The 20,804-nt window shown below is 34.0% G+C and overlaps 1 protein-coding gene across 8 annotated transcripts in view; it reads left to right on the top strand.

Moving 5' to 3' along the window:
• PPP1R12A (protein phosphatase 1 regulatory subunit 12A) overlaps positions 1-20,804 on the top strand; it is a 172,925-nt gene that overhangs the window by 127,968 nt on the left and 24,153 nt on the right. For 2 of the 8 annotated variants that reach the window (XM_023559159.2, XM_003405221.4), the window contains exons 10-17: positions 4,588-4,803; positions 6,024-6,118; positions 9,772-9,876; positions 10,927-11,094; positions 11,477-11,653; positions 18,983-19,073; positions 20,126-20,326; positions 20,572-20,740. In XM_023559159.2, coding sequence (XP_023414927.2) covers positions 4,588-4,803; positions 6,024-6,118; positions 9,772-9,876; positions 10,927-11,094; positions 11,477-11,653; positions 18,983-19,073; positions 20,126-20,326; positions 20,572-20,740 — 1,222 coding nt within the window. The remainder of the gene's footprint in view (positions 1-4,587; positions 4,804-6,023; positions 6,119-9,771; positions 9,877-10,926; positions 11,095-11,476; positions 11,654-18,982; positions 19,074-20,125; positions 20,327-20,571; positions 20,741-20,804) is intronic. The other 6 variants (XM_023559180.2, XM_023559183.2, XM_023559173.2 and 3 more) reach the window with 4 other exon arrangements.

A 20,804-nucleotide genomic window follows, 5' to 3' on the forward strand; every position in this document is an offset into this window, starting at 1 on the left:
AAACCCTATGGGGCAACTCTGCTCTGTCCTGTAGGGTTCCTATGTGTCAGAATTGACTTGATGGCACTAGGTTTGGTTTTGGTTTGGTTAACTTAATGGGCCAATACTGTCTTTGCTATAAAAATTTATATTGAGTTACCTTTGATTCTGTAATTAAATTGATCTAACAACAACCGTCTGCTTCTATAATTTGCATATTCAGAAACTACATTTTCTCAATTTCAAGTGTCATAACTTTGAAGATTACATTATTATGTTTTATATCATTGTAGCATCAAAGTTGCTGGATTTTCTTTCATAAATTTACCTAACCAGGTTTTCTTCAATATTCTTCCTCAAATAGGAACTTAACCAAAGGATTTTAATTGCCTTCCTAATGATTGATAAATTCGTGGGGTAATTAGGAGAGTGAGAAAGGGAAAGCCTTTTTTTTTTTTTTTTTTTAAAGGGTTTTTTGTTTCTTTCTTAATTAGCCAAATGTTATTTGGCTGGGTTTTGTAGCCAAAATAATGAAGTCATGGTGTGCTAAATATTTGCAGTATTATTTTTAATATGTTGGGGAATCCTTTTACCAGTATTCTATGGCTTTTAGAATCTGTTGTTATGGTCAGTGATACTGATACTCTTTACCTACTTTAATATAGCGTTTTAACATATTTTTAAGCTTATTTCAAAATTTTACCTGTAACTTTAGAGGCCTAACAGATACAAATCCACTTAAACTTATTGTTAATTTCCAAATGCATTTTAAAGTATTTTGCAGCTAAAAGTTCTAGGTATTTCTAGGTTCCCATTTACTGCTTTGCATCTGATACTTAGACAGCGTTATCTTCAGTCCTCTGGCTTCCTCCAACTGTGTATAAACTAGATAGATAGGTAGGTGGGTAGAGAGAGAGACTAGTGGCAAGGAACATATCACCAAAAAAGAAAGCTCATAAAACATAATAAATTTCACTTATTTACGATAATAAATCATAGTAATTACAGAGAAAGACACAGTTGTATTCACTTTAAATGATCTTCTCAAGTTCTTAACTCTTCAGCCGGAACTATTTTTGTGGCAATAAGATCAGGCCCTGTGATTTGTGGAGCTATCATCTATAAAATCATCAGGTAGATTTTTTGCTTTTAAATTTTAACTAACAATAAGTTTACATAACTCTCTGATCAAAATAAATATTGTTGGGATCTCTAAAACAGATTACCTACTTTGCTGTATGGATATGCATATCCATAAACTGTTTTTCTTTACTGAATGATAAAATAAAAGCTCATTTGGAATTACGTGTTCTGGTTAATTGAATCAGATTTAATAACCATAATAATTTTTTAACAAAAGACTGCTGTGTGCTGTGGGTATATGAAGTATGTTAATAAAGCTGTACAAATGCAACACAATAATTTAAAAGTGGAAGAAATCATATTTGGTCTGGGGTACTAGGATCAGAACATTTAAAGTAGACTTTGAAAGGATTTGTACGTAGTATTTCAACTGGAAGAGAGGAGGGATTGTAGAGTTTGTTGAAAAGGAAGGAAGAGAAGCAAGCAAAGTAGTGATAATATTTTGAATGAGTAGATTATTTTGCAGGAAAATGAATTGTCTGGTTTCAGTGAATTATACGGTATGTATATACAAAATAAAACAGGAAAAATAGATACCAATTGTAGAACGTCTTCATTTCTAGGTTAACACTTTTATAATAGGCAAAGAATACATAGCGAGTCATAGAAGATGTTTGAACAAGGCCATGAGAGAATTATTCTTTATAGAATATTATACTGGCAGTAATGTACAGGTATGTTTGAGGTGAGAGGCACATTGACAGAAGGATTATTAGAAAGTCATTGAAGTTGCCCAGAAGAAGGGTGATGAGAGTATAAACTAGAGAAGTGGCATTAGGCTTATAAAGAAGAGGCAAAGACTTAGAGACTTGGCACCTAATTTATGCATATAGGAAGATGACAAAAAAGAAGTCTAACTTGATTGTCAAGTTTGAAACACAGAAGGTTGGAAGGGTGGTTGGTGCCGTTAAAAAAGTTGATTTGGAAGTAAAGATGTTTGATTTTAGACATGTTGAGTTTCAGGTCCCAATTACTGTTCTAGATAGTGCAATCTACAGGTAAAAACAAATTCAGGACTGGGAATTTAGGAGTCAGACCAGGCTAGAGAATAACAAATTTAAGAATAAGCTGAATAAAATTAATGTTTAGCCTGATGAAGTAGAGAGGACCCTGCCCCCAACTCCCAAGAGAGGAAAGAAGATGGGAGATCTGAGAACAGACTCTTGGAGCACTTATGTTCCAGGACTTGGACAAGGAAATTTGATAACAACAAGAAAAAAGGCCAAGAAAGGAGATGATCAGAAGAATAGGGAATTCAAGATATTATCCTGGTATGAGTCAAAAGAGAAGTTTCAGGCAGAGGGTGTAGTTAAGTATTTCAGTAAGGTTTGTTTTCATACCAAGTAAAATGGAAAGGTGCTTTTAAACATATAAACAACTCCTCAAATTTAAATGCATGTAAGGCAGAGTTAAGGTAATCAACCATTAGAGTGTGTAACGAATGTCCATTTCAAAACTGATGTTACTGCCTCATTTTCCTCAACATTAAAATAACAGTAATACTAGTATTTCTTGTGTCATTGTAAGAATTAAATGAGATAATCCATGTGACATGTTTAGTTTAATACCTCACTTCTTAAATGTTAACTCCTTTTATAACATTTGGTAAATGTTATCTGCTATTATCTGGGCTACTTTATTATGAAGGAAAACATCTGTTTCCAGTTTGTGGAGGCAGGGTGAGGCTGAGAAGTTTCTAGAGCAAAAATTGGCAAACTCTTGGCTGTTGGCTAAACCCAGCCCACTACCTGTTTTTTGTTACAGTTTGAAAACTAAGAATGGTTTTAATTTTTTTCAAAAGTTAGAAAAAATTCAAAAGAATATTTATTATTTTGTGACATTAATGCCCCTAAATAAAATTTTATTAGAGCACAGTCACACTCATTTATTTATGTATTATCTAGGGCTGCTTTTGTGCTGCAGCAGCATAGTTGAGTAGTTGCAACGAGACTCTATGGTCTGCAAAGCCTAAAATACTTAGAGTCTAGCCCTTCACAGTAAAAGTTTTCCAACCCCTGTTCTAGAATACTATAGCTTTAAATTGAGTAGTCTCAACACCTTATCATATTACACAGAATACTATGTGTATATGTAAAATAGGTTCCCAAATTTCTCAATCCCCATAGAGACCCTGGTGTCTCATTGACTTTTTTTCACAGGGCCACTTGGCCAGAAGAAACTCCTAAGATTTTCGTTATTAAATAGTTTGGTACAGATTAGTTATTAGCAGTTGGTGCAGTGTCCAACAGATGTCACTGTGCTTCTCTCAAAGCTAAAATATCCCACAGTACCACTGTGATTTTGCTGGAGTAGAAAATATGAAGGAAAGAGTCTTTTAGATATCAAACCCTATGCTTGTAGCAGCTACTTAGTTGCTATATTCACCCATCTATATTTAACTGTGATTGAATATTTAAACTCTGGAAGTGTTGAAGTGAACTAGTTAAAGATAACAGATACTGCAGTTTTAGGACCATTGGAAAGCTTATGGAATAAATATATATAAAAATAGCTTTTAGTTGGAATGTTTAAACTTATATTTGTTGGGAAATCAAAGAGTAAACTTAAGGCTATGATATTATTATTAAATGTTATAATTAGAAAATGTTAAAAAAATTTTATTCATTATGTTGGATTTAAAATGGTTTAACCAAATTATATAAATGGATAAAAACAAAATTCATGTACAGTAGTTTGTTCACTCATATGCAGTATCTACTCTGTGTGCCTTTAACTGCTTTAGAAATTTCCTTATTGGGTTCTTTCACATTATCTCATGTTAAAACTGCGGCTTGTTCCCAGTACTTTTGAAGATGGGATCAATAGCCAACTATTGGACTTTTATTATAAAATTCTTTTAAAAAGAAAAAGTGGGTTTTTTTTCTTAACTTCCCTTTCCTATTTTCATGCTTTCAATCATTATCTCTTTACCTGTCTTATTTCAATTGGCTTTAGTATGATTTCATTGCTCCTATCATGCCTGTGGTGGAATCAGTAGATCCTGCATCATGGAGGCAGGGCTTGCGCAAAACTGGCATTGTTCTTGTGCCCAATAAGGGTGAAAAATCTATGGTGAGGCATTTTTATGTGCAAGGATTTGTATTAGGTTACAACATAACAAGTTTAATATAAATATTGGTTCCAGAGATGCATGGTTTTAAGTCCTGATGGTGTGCGTATTTCTGTTTTCTGTATTTGCATCATAATTTTTCTGTGTGATATAGAGTGTGGAGTGTGTTTTCTTAAATCTAACTTCTGGAGAGGTAATATATTCCTTTTTCAGTTGTAAATCTTTACAATTTTTACTAAGATATTAACCTACTCAGTAGAAGTGTTTTTTTTCCCCCTGAAACTATTAACTGTAATTTTAGACATATTATCTGTAAACTTCTCATTTTCCAACTTAAGGACTGATCAGCCTTGATAATTTCTTTTCTCTTTTTCTTAAATATAAAATAAAAACAGTTCCCAACCTCAGCTGCTAAAATCTCTCCCAAAGAAGAAGAAAGGAAAGATGAATCTCCTGCATCTTGGAGGTTAGGACTTAGAAAGACTGGCAGCTATGGTGCACTTGCTGAAATCACAGCATCTAAAGAGGCTCAGAAAGAAAAAGACACTGCAGGTGTTATGCGCTCAGCTTCAAGTCCCAGACTTTCCTCCTCTTTGGATAATAAAGAAAAGGTAATCTATTTCACAATCTTAATTTCTATAATAATTCTAAGACTGTGTTTTCCAGGAGCATCAAATCTGGTGGATATTCTTCTAGGTACTGTTAGATCTAGAAGATATGAACTTAATTCACATGACTTCATGAATTAAAACATAATCCAGATGTATCCACTTTAAACAGATACCTCTAAGGAATCATAGGTACTGGGAAGATCTGGTGTATTCAACCAAAACGTAAATTATGAGACTATCATGAATTAAAGGAATTCTTTATCTTACTTGAGATATTACAGTGGAATGAATTAAGGAGCAAGCTTATTTAATTTAATATGCTTCAGTAAGTTTTTAGTAGTTTAGGAACACATTTATTCTAGAATGTAAGTAACTTACAGGTTGTATTTATCCAGTATCTGAAAATTTTCTTCACCCGCTTCTTTCCTCTGACACATTACAAGCAACTTTGTCTTATTGAGTAGTTTTAAAAATTGTATTTTGAGAAACAGTATTAATATGGCATCATGTAGGATGTACCACAGTTCCTTCAGCACAATTTTATCTATTTGGAATATTAGTTTTCTACTGCATTTTCAATGCTTGGACTATTTTTCCTGTGTAGTTTTCTTCCTCTATTTAGAAGTGTTTCCTTGTATCAGAGATTTATAAACTAAATTTCTCATAAAATAACTAATATATTTTGAATTTTGATAAATTTATTGCCCAGTTGTTTTTTAGGTACTTTGTGTCAGTATACCAGGGATATATCAGAGTGCTATTGTCACTACACTCTCAACCAGATTTGGATAATATAATTTAAGTAACTTTCGTTTTGAATGTTTTAATGTTTTAATTTAAAGCACGAAGTATCAAGGTGGTGAATAATTTGTATATATTATTGGGCCTTCTCACTGAACTGTATTTGAGACCCTATTTCTCTGTCAGAAATAGGATGTTGTCACTTAACGACACTGCATAACTTTAATCTGTTGTAGAAGTTTCAGAAAAAAATCTTAAAATATAGGGAAATATTTCTTCCTTTCTCATGTTAAAGTATTATCTAATTCTAGACCCTAAGGGGAAAGAAAAGGAAACTTTAGTTTGAATAAATTGTGCTTGATTGTTGATGGACATCAATTTTAGAGTTTGGAACTGTGAAAATACTATAAACTGATGACTGTGTAATTCTGCGTTGTTGAATAACCTTTCCTTCATTCATTTTTTTTCCCGTTGTGCAGGAGAAAGACAGTAAAGGAACTAGGCTCGCATATGTGGCACCTACAATACCAAGACGACTAGCCAGTACATCTGACATTGAAGAGAAAGAAAACAGGTGAATTCGTAATGATTTGCTTTATGTTTTTTCACTGTAAAATCTGTATTATATAGCACCAGAGATATTTACTGTTGGAATGCGATCACAGGCAAGTCATTTTTAACTTCTGAGCTTAAGTTTTTTACATTTTTAAGACAGGACTAATATCTTCTGCCTGGCTTACCACACAGAATTGATACTCTAAAGTGAGATAGTGTCTTTGAAAGTGCTTTGACAAGTTACTAAGTGCTTAACGTAGGTTATGTTCTATGATGACAGTGGTGGTAATGGTATTCCAAGTGGTTTCCCCTTTTGCTTGCTCAGTGAGTGAAAAAGGCAATACCTTAGTATCTGTAAGTTACATTTGCATTCTCCAAACTCAAGATAGAGATTTAGCTTTTAAAAAATGTACATATTGTATTTTTTTGAAGATATGAATATAGGGTAGCAGAAATGCCATTTTATAGAACTAAGCAAAGCACCTTATGCTGTAATAATGATACTGCAAACACTTGCATAGCATCCACTATGTGCTAAGCATTTTTATAAGTGCTTTTATATCATTAACACATTTAATTCTTACAGTGATCCTGTCAGGTAGGTACTGTTATTACCCTCATTTTACAGAGGAGGAAGTTGGGACAGCATAAGTAATTAGCCTAAGATCACACAGTGTGCTGCGAAGTGGAGAAGCCAGAATTTTTGAGCTCAAGCATTTCTGATATTCTCTACATGCCTATATCTGATGTCATGATTATCTATATTTATAACATAAAAATCTTTTAAGATAAATTGTAAAGCATTTTATTTTACAGACTTCTGACAGACTGTGTTTACATGTAGATCTAAACTTTTAAAGATACTGCGTAAAAAGACTTAGTTCAGTACCTGGAACATAGTAGGCATTCAACAAATGGGAACTTGGGAGGATAATCTGAGAGCATTCACAGAACGCTTTGTGGAGGCAGTGAAATGTCAGCTGACTTTTGAAGCATAGGTAGAGAGGAGGGTTAATTTGTGGTGTAGAGCACCACTTATTTGAAACACTAAGGCATATAAAACCACCAAAACCTGTATAAGACTTACTAAATCATTAATTCATGCAGGAGATATTTATTGGGCATCTACTATGTACCGTGTAACAGAGCTCTGGAAATATACAGAACCGTGAACCAGAACAGTATTGTTAGCATCATTCATTATGAACTGGATTGACATACTGTCCATGTGCATTAAACATCCATACCTCCAAAAAAGAGGGCCAGATGAGTTGGTTTGTTGTCATCCAATATGGAACAGCAGAATGATGCATTAAGACAACTCACAAGCAATCAGCCTGCCTGGTGTTGAGCCTATACATGATTGCCTTTACCCTAGGTTCCTATCCATGCTTTAGTCAGTTATGGCAAAGCTATCAGGATTGGGTTTACTTCAAGTGCATGGCTTAATTTAAGACAACTGTATGTACAGAGTTTCATTGATTCTCCTACATTTATAGCTTTTTATGTCCCGTTACCTTATTAATGTGAAAACATTTTAGATGAAGAAACTGGCACAGAGGTAGATAATACCTACGGTCCTTTTACAACTCAAAAGTATTTGATCTTTGAAACTCTTAGCATATCAATTGGTCATTTTGCAAGCCCTGCTGTGAAAATGCTCACAAAAGTACCAACTGGGTACAATTCCAATGTTTTAATCCTTCCAAATTTCAACTTTACAAAAATAAGGTGCGTTCTAAATCAGTTCTCTCAGATTCATTAAGAATTCATTCAGTAACTTCTGAATAATTTGTTGCTTACTTTTGAATAGGTAAAAAAAGTACTCTTGTGTTCTTTAATCCTTAGATTATGTCAGAATTAAAAACTGCTATGGATAGAGAAGGGAGCCCTGGTGGTACAGTGGTTAAGCAATTGGTGGCTAACAGAAAGGTTGGTGATTCAAACCCACCAGCTGCTCTGTGGGAGAAAGATGTGGCAGTCTGCTTCTGTAAAGAACTGTAGCCTTGGAAACCCTATGGGGCAGTTCTGCTCTGTCCTATAGAGTCGCTATCAATCGGAATCAACTCGACAACAAAGAGTTTGGATTTTGATTTATTGATAAGGAAAAAGGGAAATTTATTTCATGCTGGTCTGCTCATTTCCATTTAAGAGATCTAATTTCTTACGTGCATTAAATGACCTTTATACTGGTAAAGAGTTGGAATCACTCTCAGGTGCAACATACTATCTTAGATGTATGACAGAGTGATACATAGTAACTTTGTATTTCAGCAGAAAATTGTAGTTTTGTGTGTATCCGTAATAAATGGGTTAAAGCTAGTTGATCTAGTGTTCTACCAACTGGAGATTTCTTTTGTCTGTTATTTCAGTAGATTTATTTTCTAGTATCCATAGTGATGATCTGGTGGTTTTATAAATAAATATCTTAAGTCTTCTTTGTATCATTAGTATATATGTGGTAACTTTCTGATGGCTCTTCCCTCATCATGCTGTTGGATTTCAAAATGGTTAGAACACATCAAGCAGTGTTATCACGGGACTAGCAAAGGTTTCTGCCTAGTGTTGTTTGCTATCAAGAAAAGGTTATTAGTAAATAATTACTGAACATGAACGTTTTCGTAGACCTTGAAGAAATAAGGATGAGTAACATAACACTTTCTTCCCTCATAGCATTCGCTGTCTAATGTTGGAGACATATAGAAAAATAGTTAGCAAGATAACAAGTACTAAAGTAGAAGGATGAACTTTAGTTAAGTAATAAAGTTTTACTGGTGCCTGCAATTAATTTTTATAAGTACCGTTTGAAAATTTCTTCAGCACTTCATGTCTGGATACCATTTATGTATTAATTTACTATAATGAATAATGCTACTTGTTAATGTTTTCATCATGGTGTATAGCTTCATCTTAAATTTGTTTCCATTATTCATTCATTTAACAAGTATTTATTGGCGACTTCCTAATTGGTAGGAGCTAGGGCTACCGCTGTGAACAGTTCCCATGGTATTTACATAATGGGGTATATGGAAAGGAAGAATGGATAGGAAGATGTTATTCCCAGTAGAGAGAACATCAGGTGCTTGGTCCTGAGCAGAAGTAGACTTGGTATGTTCATAGACTAGTACATGTGCTCTAAATAATTTGAACTTCTTGCAGAAAAGAAGGAAGAAAAGCCCTTACTTAACCACTGTCAACATTTTAGTTTGTTTCTTCTGATTTTTTAGCCCATAGAGTTTGAGAATTTTTTGATGTAGTTCTAATCGTATTATAGTATCCAATTTTGTGTCTTGAGTGTTTTTTCACCTAACATATCATAAGCAGTCTTATATTAATACATATTTTCAGTAAACATTATTTTTCATCAATACTTAATATTCCATAGAGTAGACCTGCTGAGATTAAAGTAACGATCTCTTCTGGCCATAGACATTTAAATTATCTATTATTTTGTGATCATTAAATAATACTTATATAGGATCTTAATTAGGATTTTATCTTAGGGGTAGAGTCTGAGAACAGAAATTACTTTCATATTTTCATAAACATTAAAAAAGTACTTTCCCAGGGAATTTTACTAGTTTTTACTTCTACTAATCTTTATTAACATACTGCTTTCTTAACTCTATTTTAAAATTATCTACCAGAATCTAAAGGATATTCTTTTTACAGAGACTCTTCAAGTTTGCGAACAAGTAGTTCTTACACGAGAAGAAAATGGGAAGATGATCTCAAAAAGAATAGCTCAATTAATGAAGGACAAACCTATCATAAAAGGTAGTAATGTAATTTTTAAGTAGCTCTTATGTATTTTTTAAATAAAATATATGAGGCTGTTTCTTGGGAGCCCCTAAATTTACCATCAACATGCTTTTATTAGATAGTATATCTTTTGTTGCTTACGTAAAACTTGATTTAAAGACACAGACTGTATATATTTCAAGATGGATGAAAATTTGCTTCTACTTAAACCTTTCTCGGGAAACCCCGGTGGCGTAGTGGTTATGTGCTCTGGCTGCTAACCAAATGGCCGCCAGTTCAACTCCACCATATGCTCCTTGGAAGCTCTGTGGGGCAGTTCTACTCTGTCCTGTAGGGTCGCTGTGAGTCGGAATCGACTCGATGGCAGCAGGTTTCAGTGGGATGCCTTCTAGTATATATTTAATTCAACTCGGTATATTTTGTGGTATATTCTAGATTGTAGCATACTATAAAAGGAAATGCTTATGTAATTGACAAGAACAATTGAAATAGGTTAATGATGTGATTAATCTGGTCATCATTTGGTGAACTGGAAGGTTTCTGCTCACCTTGGAGCTCAGAGCTATAAAAATGCCTTGAATGAGAATGTTGGTAATACCATATTGGAGGGGAAACAAAAAATGTATAAATTATTTCTCTTCTGAAAGCAGCCATATGAACACATATAATACTGGCATGGGCCACTCTTAGGGATTTGACCCATCGCTAAAACAGTTTTCTTCAAAAATATCAGTCTTGCTTTCCCTGGGTGAAACCAAACCAAAGTATTTTTCTCAGGCTCAGCTAAACATATAGTCTGGAACAGTTCTAGAAATGTGAAATATCAGATCAAATCACCTTTGAGTCTTGTTTAGAAGGGGAGCAGTAAAATGATACACTACCAAATTAGTTAAATATCTAGACTCTAGCAAGTTGTAGATGCAACTCTTGGTGCTGGAGCTGGTGGTGTATTTAGGAACACGATGTTATATTTTTCGTAGCCTTGTGAGTCTGTATAATGTATAAACATTAACTGTAGAATACACATACAAACACATCCTATATAGATATGACTCTTTCCTTTAGTTGCTCCTTTGGTAGAAGACAAGATGATTTGATTAGTTCTAGTGTTCCAAGCACCACATCAACACCAACAGTTACCTCTGCAGCTGGGCTTCAGAAAAGCCTGCTTTCCAGCACAAGCACTACTACAAAGATTACAACGGGTTCTTCCTCAGCAGGCACACAAAGCAGGTAAGTCACAGATCCATTTTGTGTTCAGGTCTACTGTGTGCTTATGTATGTGCATGCGTTTTTGTTTAGATCGTGGGGCTCTGGATTTTTTCATTTACCTTATTTACAGAAAAAAATGGTACCAAAAAGAGGTAATTATGCATGCCAGGGGAAAAAAAATTAAGTTCCTGAATTAAGAACTTTTCTTATTAGATTGCTTAAAATGTAAGTTTCTTTGTTTGATAGCTGTGGGTGAGCTTTTTGGTTCATGGTTGAAAGATGTCTGGACTTCTGTTTTAAAAAAATCCATTCGTCAAGTCACATGTTTTCAGCTTCTAGAAGTGCTTTCATTGTTTAGCTGTTTTCCTTTTCTCTTTTTGTGTTGCTGCTTATGATGCTCTAGTACCTCAAATCGTTTGTGGGCTGAGGATAGTACTGAAAAAGAAAAGGACAGTGTTCCTACGGCAGTGACCATTCCTGTTGCTCCAACTGTTGTAAATGCTGCAGCTTCTACCACAACCCTGACTACAACTACTGCTGGCACTGTCTCCTCCACATCAGAGGTCAGGGAGAGACGCAGGTGTGTAAAGGTCTTGATAGTACTGCTGATAATACCTTGCCCAGTGATGAAAGTCTTTTTTTTTTTTTTTTAATCTCATGAAGTTGGTGACCCATCTATCCAGTGACCTAATAAATGAAATAATCTTTGTCAGCTCTGAGCTATGTAAATTGACATAGGTAGGGATTATTATCATTTAGTCTTGGTAACCCACCTCTGGAGTCCCTGTGTGGCGCAAACGGTTAAACACTTGACTACTAGCCAAAAGGTTGACAGCTCAAATCCACCTAGAGGTGCCTCTAAAGACAGACCTGGTGATCAGCTTCTGAGAAGTCATAGCCTTAAAAACCCTGTGGAGCAGTTCTACTCTGCACCCATGGGGTTGCTGTAACTTGGAATTGACTTGAGAGCAACTAACAACAACAACAATCCACTTCTGACAGAGTGATGTTTTTGTTTATAGGCAGTGAGTGAGATAGGTGTCTTCTTAGCCATTTTAGTTTTTTGGTGATGGTTTTAATTCAAAACATTTTTTTTATAATGAAGACCTAAACATACACGAACACTAGACGTAGCATGTATAAAAAACAGGTTTTATCATTCTTCTCATTGGGTCCCCCATATTTTTAAGAAACATGATAGATATTAAACTATTTCAGTTGGTTTTTTGAGAAATTCATTTTAAGATTATATTGTTAAGGAAAAGCTTTGGTGCATGTATTTAAGCCAATTAATTTTGTTTGTTGAATGTATTCACTTATTTTTAATTCTGGTACACAGTAACCAAACCCACTGCTGTCGACTCTGACTCATAGCAACCCTGTAGGACAGAGTAGAACTGCCCCATAGGGTTTCCAAGGCTGTAGTCTTTATGGAAAACAGACTGCCACGTCTTTCACCCACAGAGCAGCTAGTGGATTTGACCCTCAACCTTTTGGTTAGCAGTTGAGCGCTTAACCACTCCTTTACCAGAATGCCTTAATTTTATTGAATACATTCCCTTAGTTTTATACTGGTACACAGTAGGCACTCATTGATTGAAAAGGAAAAAAAGAATCTATGAATTTATTTTATGTGCTTAAAGGCATTTAAGAGCATTGCTCACTTTTTCCTGCAACTGACTGTTGGTGTGGAATCACAGATGTGGAAAGGAAATTGCCTATTACTTTTTGTGATATCCTTGCTTTACAGATAAGGAAACTGAGACCCAGAGATGTTAAGTACAGTTACTTAGTGTGAAAACTGAGGCTAGACCCAAGATTGCAGGAGAATCAGTTCAGTGGTCTTTCTGCTATATGATGCATAGTCCCTAGGGTTGAGGTTTTTTGTTTTTTTTTTTTCTCTTAAAAAAGAAGAAAATCTTCAGAAATTCAGTGTAAATCATTTACTTACTAAAATATCAACCAGATTAAATTTTATTTCTGGCACATATTGTTGATATACCAAGTGATACTCATCTTTTGTCTCTGGTGCCTAGCAAAATGCCTGACCTATGTTAGTAGCAGCCTTACAGTAAATATTTGTGGTGAGTATATGAAAAGTAACAAGTTACTGTTATAAAGGCCAAATCTTCAATACCGATTTTGTTGGGACTCTTAAAACTACAATTTTAAATATTTTCTTTCTATTATTACATCTTTAGTTTCTATCAGAATATTTATATTTCATTTCTATTTTTATAGTAACATACAATGATATTTCTGTAACACCAGTGCAAGTTAGAGACTCAAAATTAATATTTTGAGCACTTTTTGATTTGAATTACTAGTGTTGGTCATATCATTTTCATTATTCATCCCTTTTTTTTTCCCTATAAATTTAAACCAGTTCTAGGTCTTCGTGGTACTTTCAATAAGACTATACAACCAACAGAAATAAAAGGATTTTAAGGCATCTATCATTTTCTTCTACTAAAAATGAGTTTAAAGGCTTTGTTTTTCTTTCAGGGGAGTTGAAGGAAGGAAGGGTTTGGAGTCCTTGGTTTTTTACTCCTTTTCTGCCATATTCCCTGATCAGAATCCTCTCTGGGTTAAAATTTCCTTTTCTGTAAATTGAGGTGTTCTAGTTACGTAATTTTTAATTTTAAAAAAATCTTTGTCTTTAGCATTCCATGCTTTTAAAAATTTCTCCAGTGACAATTAAATCCTAATGAATGTTGCCCCGGAATCATCAGTTCTTACAGAACAAGTTATGATACTTAACCTCCGTGTTCTTTATTTTTGTGTTCTGTCGGAGGGAGTTGAATCAACTTTTTAGAATTGACGGGGAGACATTAAAGATTGAAAATTATGCATTTGGAGATATTGTTAGGACAGAGCAGGTTCTAAGAGCATGAGAAACAAAATGTGTTTGTCGACATGTTTTCTGGTCTGTACAGAGATTTTGCTTGTCTTTGTTTCAGTGATGTTTGCAGTAATATTAATGTTTATGTTTGGTTCCACGTGAAATAATTGTTTGCAATTTTGAACACATTGTTGGCCTCTTCTGTTTGTCTTTTAGTTAAATTTCATTAATGGTCCTGAAATACATGATTGAAAATTTTCCAAAAAATGTATATATAATGATTCAAGAATACATTTTGGCCGAAGAAGGAAAAGCAGTATATTTATACCATATGTACCAGAGGGTATTATGCAAAGTTACCATGCACACTATTAAATTCCACAGTATTCTCAAATTTTCCTATTTTTATTAATCAGGATATCCTGTTTTTGTTGGTTAGGATTTTTCTTGGTTTAATTTTTCACTGGCAGTAGATAGGAGAAGCTACCTTTAAATAGTGGAGCGTAATAGCAAATTCTTTTCCTATTTAAATACTCCTAATCCTCCATCGTCTTTTCATAATGCAAAACAATACCTTACTAATAATTTTGTACTTGTAGAGTGAATTCACATGGAACTATTGCTTTAGTGTAACCACTCTTTGACTCAGCCAGCTCCCATTTGCCCATTTTTCTTCACTCTGGAAGGAAAAATGCTGCATGGGAAACAAGTGTGGCTGTTCAGTTTAAGGTGTAATTTTCTTGACTAACCGAAATGTAGATATTATAAATAAACATTTGAATTAATGAATGTCAGTGAAATAAACCATAGAATAATTGCATTTATTGAAAAATAGCCTTAATTAAAAAAAAAAAAAAAAACCTCTGATTGTTCAGAAAATAGTAAGCCATCTAAGCCTACTAAGAGTAAAACTGTATACCCTGGATAGCTATAAGAAAGAGATCCAATATGACGGACTGGCCAGTATATTCTGCTGTCTTTTTGATAATCAATTCTTTGGAATTAAAAAAATATGTAAATTATCTTACTCCTCTATATCCTATTCTTGGAGCCCTGGTGACAGTAGTTAAGAGCTTGACTGCTAACCAAAAGATTGGCAGTTCAAATCCACCAGCTGCTCCTTGGAAACCCTGTGGGGCATTCTACCATGTCCTATAAGGTCATTATGAGTCAGAATCAACTTGATGGCAATGGGTTTTGTTTTTTGGTTTGTTATATACTGTTCTTTGAGGTCTGCTTAAGGTAAGGACCCCAGAGGAGAAAAAGGAAGTTTCAGATGGCAGCAATCAATTAGAGGAAATATATTGTATATTACAAATTGATACGCTAGAATTTTTTAGGCTAATTTGGAGCAAATGTATGGAAAATTATAATGAATGGATTTTATAAATCTTTCAACTAGTAATTTTCATCCCCTTAGCCTGCATATTAACAGATTTGGTTTAACCTGCATACAGAGCCCTGGTGACTTAGTGGTTAAGAGCTATGACTGCTAACCAGGGGTCAACAATTCAAACCCAGTAGCCAGTCCTTGGAAACCCTATGGGGCAGTTCTCCTCTGTCCTATAGGCTCACTATGAGTCAGAACCCACTCAGTGGGTTTTTGTTTGTTTGTTTGTTTGTTTTTTACCTGCATATGTTTTTTTTTTTATGTTAAACCAGGTATGATAAATCAATTTATTAACTTGCATAGTAACTTGAAATTGTTGAAAAAGAATCCAGGCTCGTTAAGAGAGAGTGCAATGGTTGATAAATGCTATCTGCCATCGGAGTAAAACAGGGAAGTGACAACACAAGGTTCATATTGGTTTTTCCTGTTCTAAACTAAATACGAAAACTTTGGTCATACAGAGAAGAAGCCAGAGTTCAATAGTGCATGTTCATACTTGTTTTCAGAGCAGCTTATGAAATGCTGAAGTGATAGGTGGAGCCATCTGGCCTGCTATAAATTTTCTTTAACCAGATTGGCTATCATGTTTAGGTTTCATCTACTTATACTTATTTATTTATTTTTTCATCTGGTGGAAGTCCAAAAAAGAAATCATTTGCATGGCAGGTCCAGTAGGTACATAAGTTTTAAATGAATGAATAAAAATTAGCCACTGAGAACATACTTTCTGAATTGATGTTGCAAGGTACACCTCTGTACCTTGTATTAATAGGCGTTCCACCAAAAAAAAAAGAATTTCTTAACTTAAATATTTTTGTGAAATGCTAAGTTTAACAAAAACAGGTTTCTTCCCTTGATTCTTCTCAGATCCTTTAGTATGTTACTGAGATTTTCTTAGAGGAGGCTGGAATGTGTAGCATTTCCCAAATTTATTAATCAACTTCTGTGTCAGTTATGCCCCTTATATCATACCCCAGAGTTAATGTTTTTTAAACATTCAGAAAGATGATCAGTTATTCTCTTTCTCTCTTTAAGTTACTTGTTCCAGAAAATTACTCTAGTTGTTGTAAAAACTAGGAAGTTTCTCTAAATAAAAAGCTTAAAATCCAAAGAGAGCTGATATGTAAACAGAATGGGAATATAAAACAATGGAAGAAGAGAGAAGCATCAGCCTTAGTGCAGCATGAATATCATGGAAAAGAGGGCTGGCCCTACCAATTGTACTTCCCTCCTTGGATCCGTGCATTGGTACCGATGAAGCCATATGTAGCAGAATCTCAACTAAGGGAAAGTCAAACTAAGGAAAGATTGATAACCAATGTATGTGATCAAGTGGATTCCACCCTCCCCCCCACCCCCCACCTTATATTTTTAGGAGAACAAGTTAAAGTAACAATTAGGAATATAACTAAAAAATAAATAAATTAAAATTTTAGGTTATGGACTTAGTGCAGTACTAATATTTTAGTAGAAACCAAATTTGGTAAGTGGAGCTCTTCAATGAAATGCCTTGTTGATGGCATAAATATAGTGCTAGTCTAACAGCAAAAAGATACAATCTTTCAGGATGTCCTAGAAACACAGAGGTGAAAACATGGTAGAGGACATATGGATGAAATTAAAAAGAGAAAAAAAAGTTATATCTTCATGAGACATTACCATAAGTTACTCAACCAGCTAGAGGAAACAGGTGATATTTTCTCAAACAAGGGCATAAAAACAAACTTAAGTCAAAATATAGTAGTAGTGGAATTTTCATCTTTCTTTGAATTTGCTGGGTGGCTCAATTCAAGTAAAAACTTGAGAATTTCTTGACTTTACCTTGCTCACAGTTCATCTCTAATTATAGTAGAAGCAACAAGGGGAACCAGCCCTCTGGAACTAATTATAGCCAATAAGGTAAGAGCTAATTGAGGAAATGAAGGCAACTACGATGTTTAGTAGGAAATGGCATTGTCATCTTAGAGTAGTTAATTATATAAGGAGGTGAGTGCTAGGAATAATGAGTTGTGCATTCTAGTTTTAGAGGGACAGATTTCAGAAAATTCAGGAGTGTGGAGGGAAAGAGATGAGTTCCTGTGTACTTAAAAGGAATGTGACCGCTCTAAATAGAATTCTGAAGAAATTGTTAATGCTTCTAAGGAGCTTGAAGATATGGTTGAATTCTGTGAACTCAAGAGTTTTAAAGGACATACAAAACATAGACAATAAGGTATTAAAAAGCAGGATAAATTCAGAAGTTTGTTATGAATAGTATCAGGGAGGCTAAAGAGCAGAATGAATTACAAATTGAGCACTAAACATAACAAAAGAGCCTTTTTAAAGGTAGCATTTGAATAAAGAACTTACTAGACCATTGCTTGAGGTTTGGAGAGGGGTACGGTAGTATAAACTCAATAAATTTAATAAACAACATAGAAAATTGATTTATTAAATTTGTGTTTTCTGAGAAATATGAGCTAGATAGTAATATAATTAGATAAAGTATAATGATTGAACTTTCAAGTAATACTGGCTATTGAAGGGAAGTTCCAGTGTTTTGCCAGTTCTGTCTTGTCTGCCTGTTTGACAGTTTTATCAGCTATTTAACTCTTGACATAGATTGTATGCTTTTGAAATTGTGCACATCCTGTGACAGGAATGGACCATAATCTGATGAAATTTACTAAAGATACATGCCAAGTACATTTCTTCATATCAGAAAATCACTCAACAGTAAGATGCTGACTTACAAATAGTTCATGTATTTTTAAAAAAAAAAGCTTCAATTTTTAGAACAAGATGTGATGTCTACCAAAAACATCATTAATAATGACAAGAATACAAGGGAGCACTCCCTCCTCACCTGTCATCTCGTAATCTGAATGTTGCATTCAGTTCTAATGGTGTACTGGAAGAAGACATTGACAGATGCTAGAGGTTAGCCAGATACCATCACTTGTCATCTAGGTTGATGTTTCACGGAACCAAAAAAGGGGCTTAGCGGGGTGATGGAAGGAACTAGGACTACTTATCCTAGAGAATAAAAGATTTAGAAAGGAATTCGATACCTCTCTTCAAATATTTGAAAATACTGTTGGGAATTTAAAGTTCTTTTTCAGTATGGCTGTAAAAAAAACAATAGAACAGAACCCATTGCAGGAATATGATTAATAGGTAAATTTTAGCTCAAGTTTAGGACAAACTTAAGAATTAACATTGAATGTTGCTTCAAAGAAGAGGTTAAATTACTAGTTTTCACTGACATTGTTGGGGAAAAAAACTTCCTGAATCAAAACAACAAAACAAAAAAATGTTTTTACTTCCAATCCATCCTAGTAAATTGTGATTTTGCTAAATGAAATGCTTGTACCTCTTTCAATAGAGCTAAACTCTTTAAACTTAGATTCTGTTAAGTCCTTTTTTAAAAGTGTATTCCTCAAGATTACATGATTTAAAAAAAAAAAAGTAGGAAGAACTGGAAAAATATACGTTAATATGATTAGTTCCAGTCCAAAAAGAAATTGATTACTAGAGTGCATTGTTGAATTTCACAGTGGACACAACTAATTTCTGAAGACTCTTTTTCTTAAAACCCATTAAAAATACTAAACTTGTGTGTTTCATTCACACATACTCATATAATTGTATTCATAAGTATTTTATCTCCAACTAACAATATTTATTTATTACTTTAGATCATACCTCACTCCTGTTAGGGATGAAGAGTCAGAATCCCAAAGAAAAGCAAGATCTAGACAAGCAAGACAGTCTAGAAGATCAACACAGGTATATTTAATATGTATAATATTTAAAACTTAAATTACTTTTCTCCTTCTTACTTTTCACTGTCCTATGAAAATATTGATGTCATTATATAGTGTGAGCAAATCTCAAAAGATAAAGCTTACCTTAGTAATCCTTCCATCACCTTTTGTATATAACAACATGGTTGCACTTTTACTGTTATTTTTTATATCATTAGCTGTATGCCTTTGTGTTTCTTTGAATATTTATTTTATATCCTCATTCCTAATATAGTGCATAACACAGAGTGTTTAAAAGTGTTAAAATGAATTAATCATATATGATGTCTAATACTTATTATTAAAAGTTCTGTGAATATTTGGAGGTGGGCAGGGAGTGGTAGAGGATAGGCCTCTTTTTATATTATTAATATCAAACAGCTAATGTGTAAGTATGAGAAAAATGTTACTCAGGCTACTTATTACTTCTTTACCTCCTCTTTGCCATGATATCTGTCTTTACCTTCCTACCGTTGAGGATCTCCACAGTCCAGTTTCAGCTATTTAATCCTAATCATTACTTAGCTTTAAAGCTGAACTATTTGCTAGTATCTTAACATACTTCTTTTCTTTGTACCTTTTACATCTTGAAATCTAACCTGTTCAAGGCATAATCTTCAAAAATGATTTCTTTGATGGATTCTCCTCTGTAAGCCTTAATAATTATGATGTGTGTATATACAGAAACACATATATAAAAACATAAATACATAAAATGTAATATATGTGTCCTTCTCTGAACTTCTTGAGAGCATTACATATTCATGTGGCATTTCTGTCATCTCTGATACTATATTTTTCTTTTTTTGCATGTAGAGACAATTTCTTACATGTGTATGTATCTTTCCCAGTACCTGTCATTGTGCTTGCTTGTAGTGAGTGATACCTGATTGAATGAATGTGACTTGCTGGGTAGAAAATCTGTTTCTTAGTTTGCAAACCAGTATTTGACCTTTAATAATCTCCTTCTAAAATATTCCTTTCCTTTGAAACAAGTTTTAATGCACCTCATAATTAAATTCTTTTTGTTTGCAGGGGGTGACATTGACTGATCTTCAAGAGGCTGAAAAAACAATAGGAAGAAGTCGCTCTACCCGAACCAGAGAACAAGAAAATGAAGAAAAAGAGAAAGAGGAAAAAGAAAAACAGGATAAAGAGAAGCAAGAAGAAAAGAAGGAGTCAGAAACATCTAGGGAAGATGAATATAAACAGAAATACTCCAGAACATATGATGAGGTAATAGTACACCAGCAATACAGCTAGGTCAGATGTTAAGAATATTTTCTTGTGGTTCTCCATATACAAGGGATTTGCATACCAGCACACCATACAGAGAGTGCTTGAAAATACTTTAACTGGAAATCCGAATTACTGTGGCTTAATTAGAACAGTAAATACCTTTTCTTTATTGACTTACGTGTTCTGTTTGTTTTTAACTGTGTTTAATATTTCAAATGGGTTTTAATTTTGATGTTCCACAGACTTACCAGCGTTACAGACCAGCATCAACTTCAAGTTCAACCACTCCATCTTCTTCACTTTCTACCATGAGCAGTTCACTCTACACTTCAAGTCAACTAAACAGGCCAAATAGTCTTGTAGGTATAACTTCTGCTTACTCCAGAGGATTAACAAAAGAAAACGAAAGAGGTAAGAAGACCAAATTTTGAAAACACTTTGTTTCTCTTAAATAATCCTTTGAATTGGCTCTTCC

Source organism: Loxodonta africana, chromosome 4, assembly GCF_030014295.1.
Source record: "Loxodonta africana isolate mLoxAfr1 chromosome 4, mLoxAfr1.hap2, whole genome shotgun sequence".
Lineage (NCBI taxonomy): Eukaryota > Metazoa > Chordata > Mammalia > Proboscidea > Elephantidae > Loxodonta > Loxodonta africana.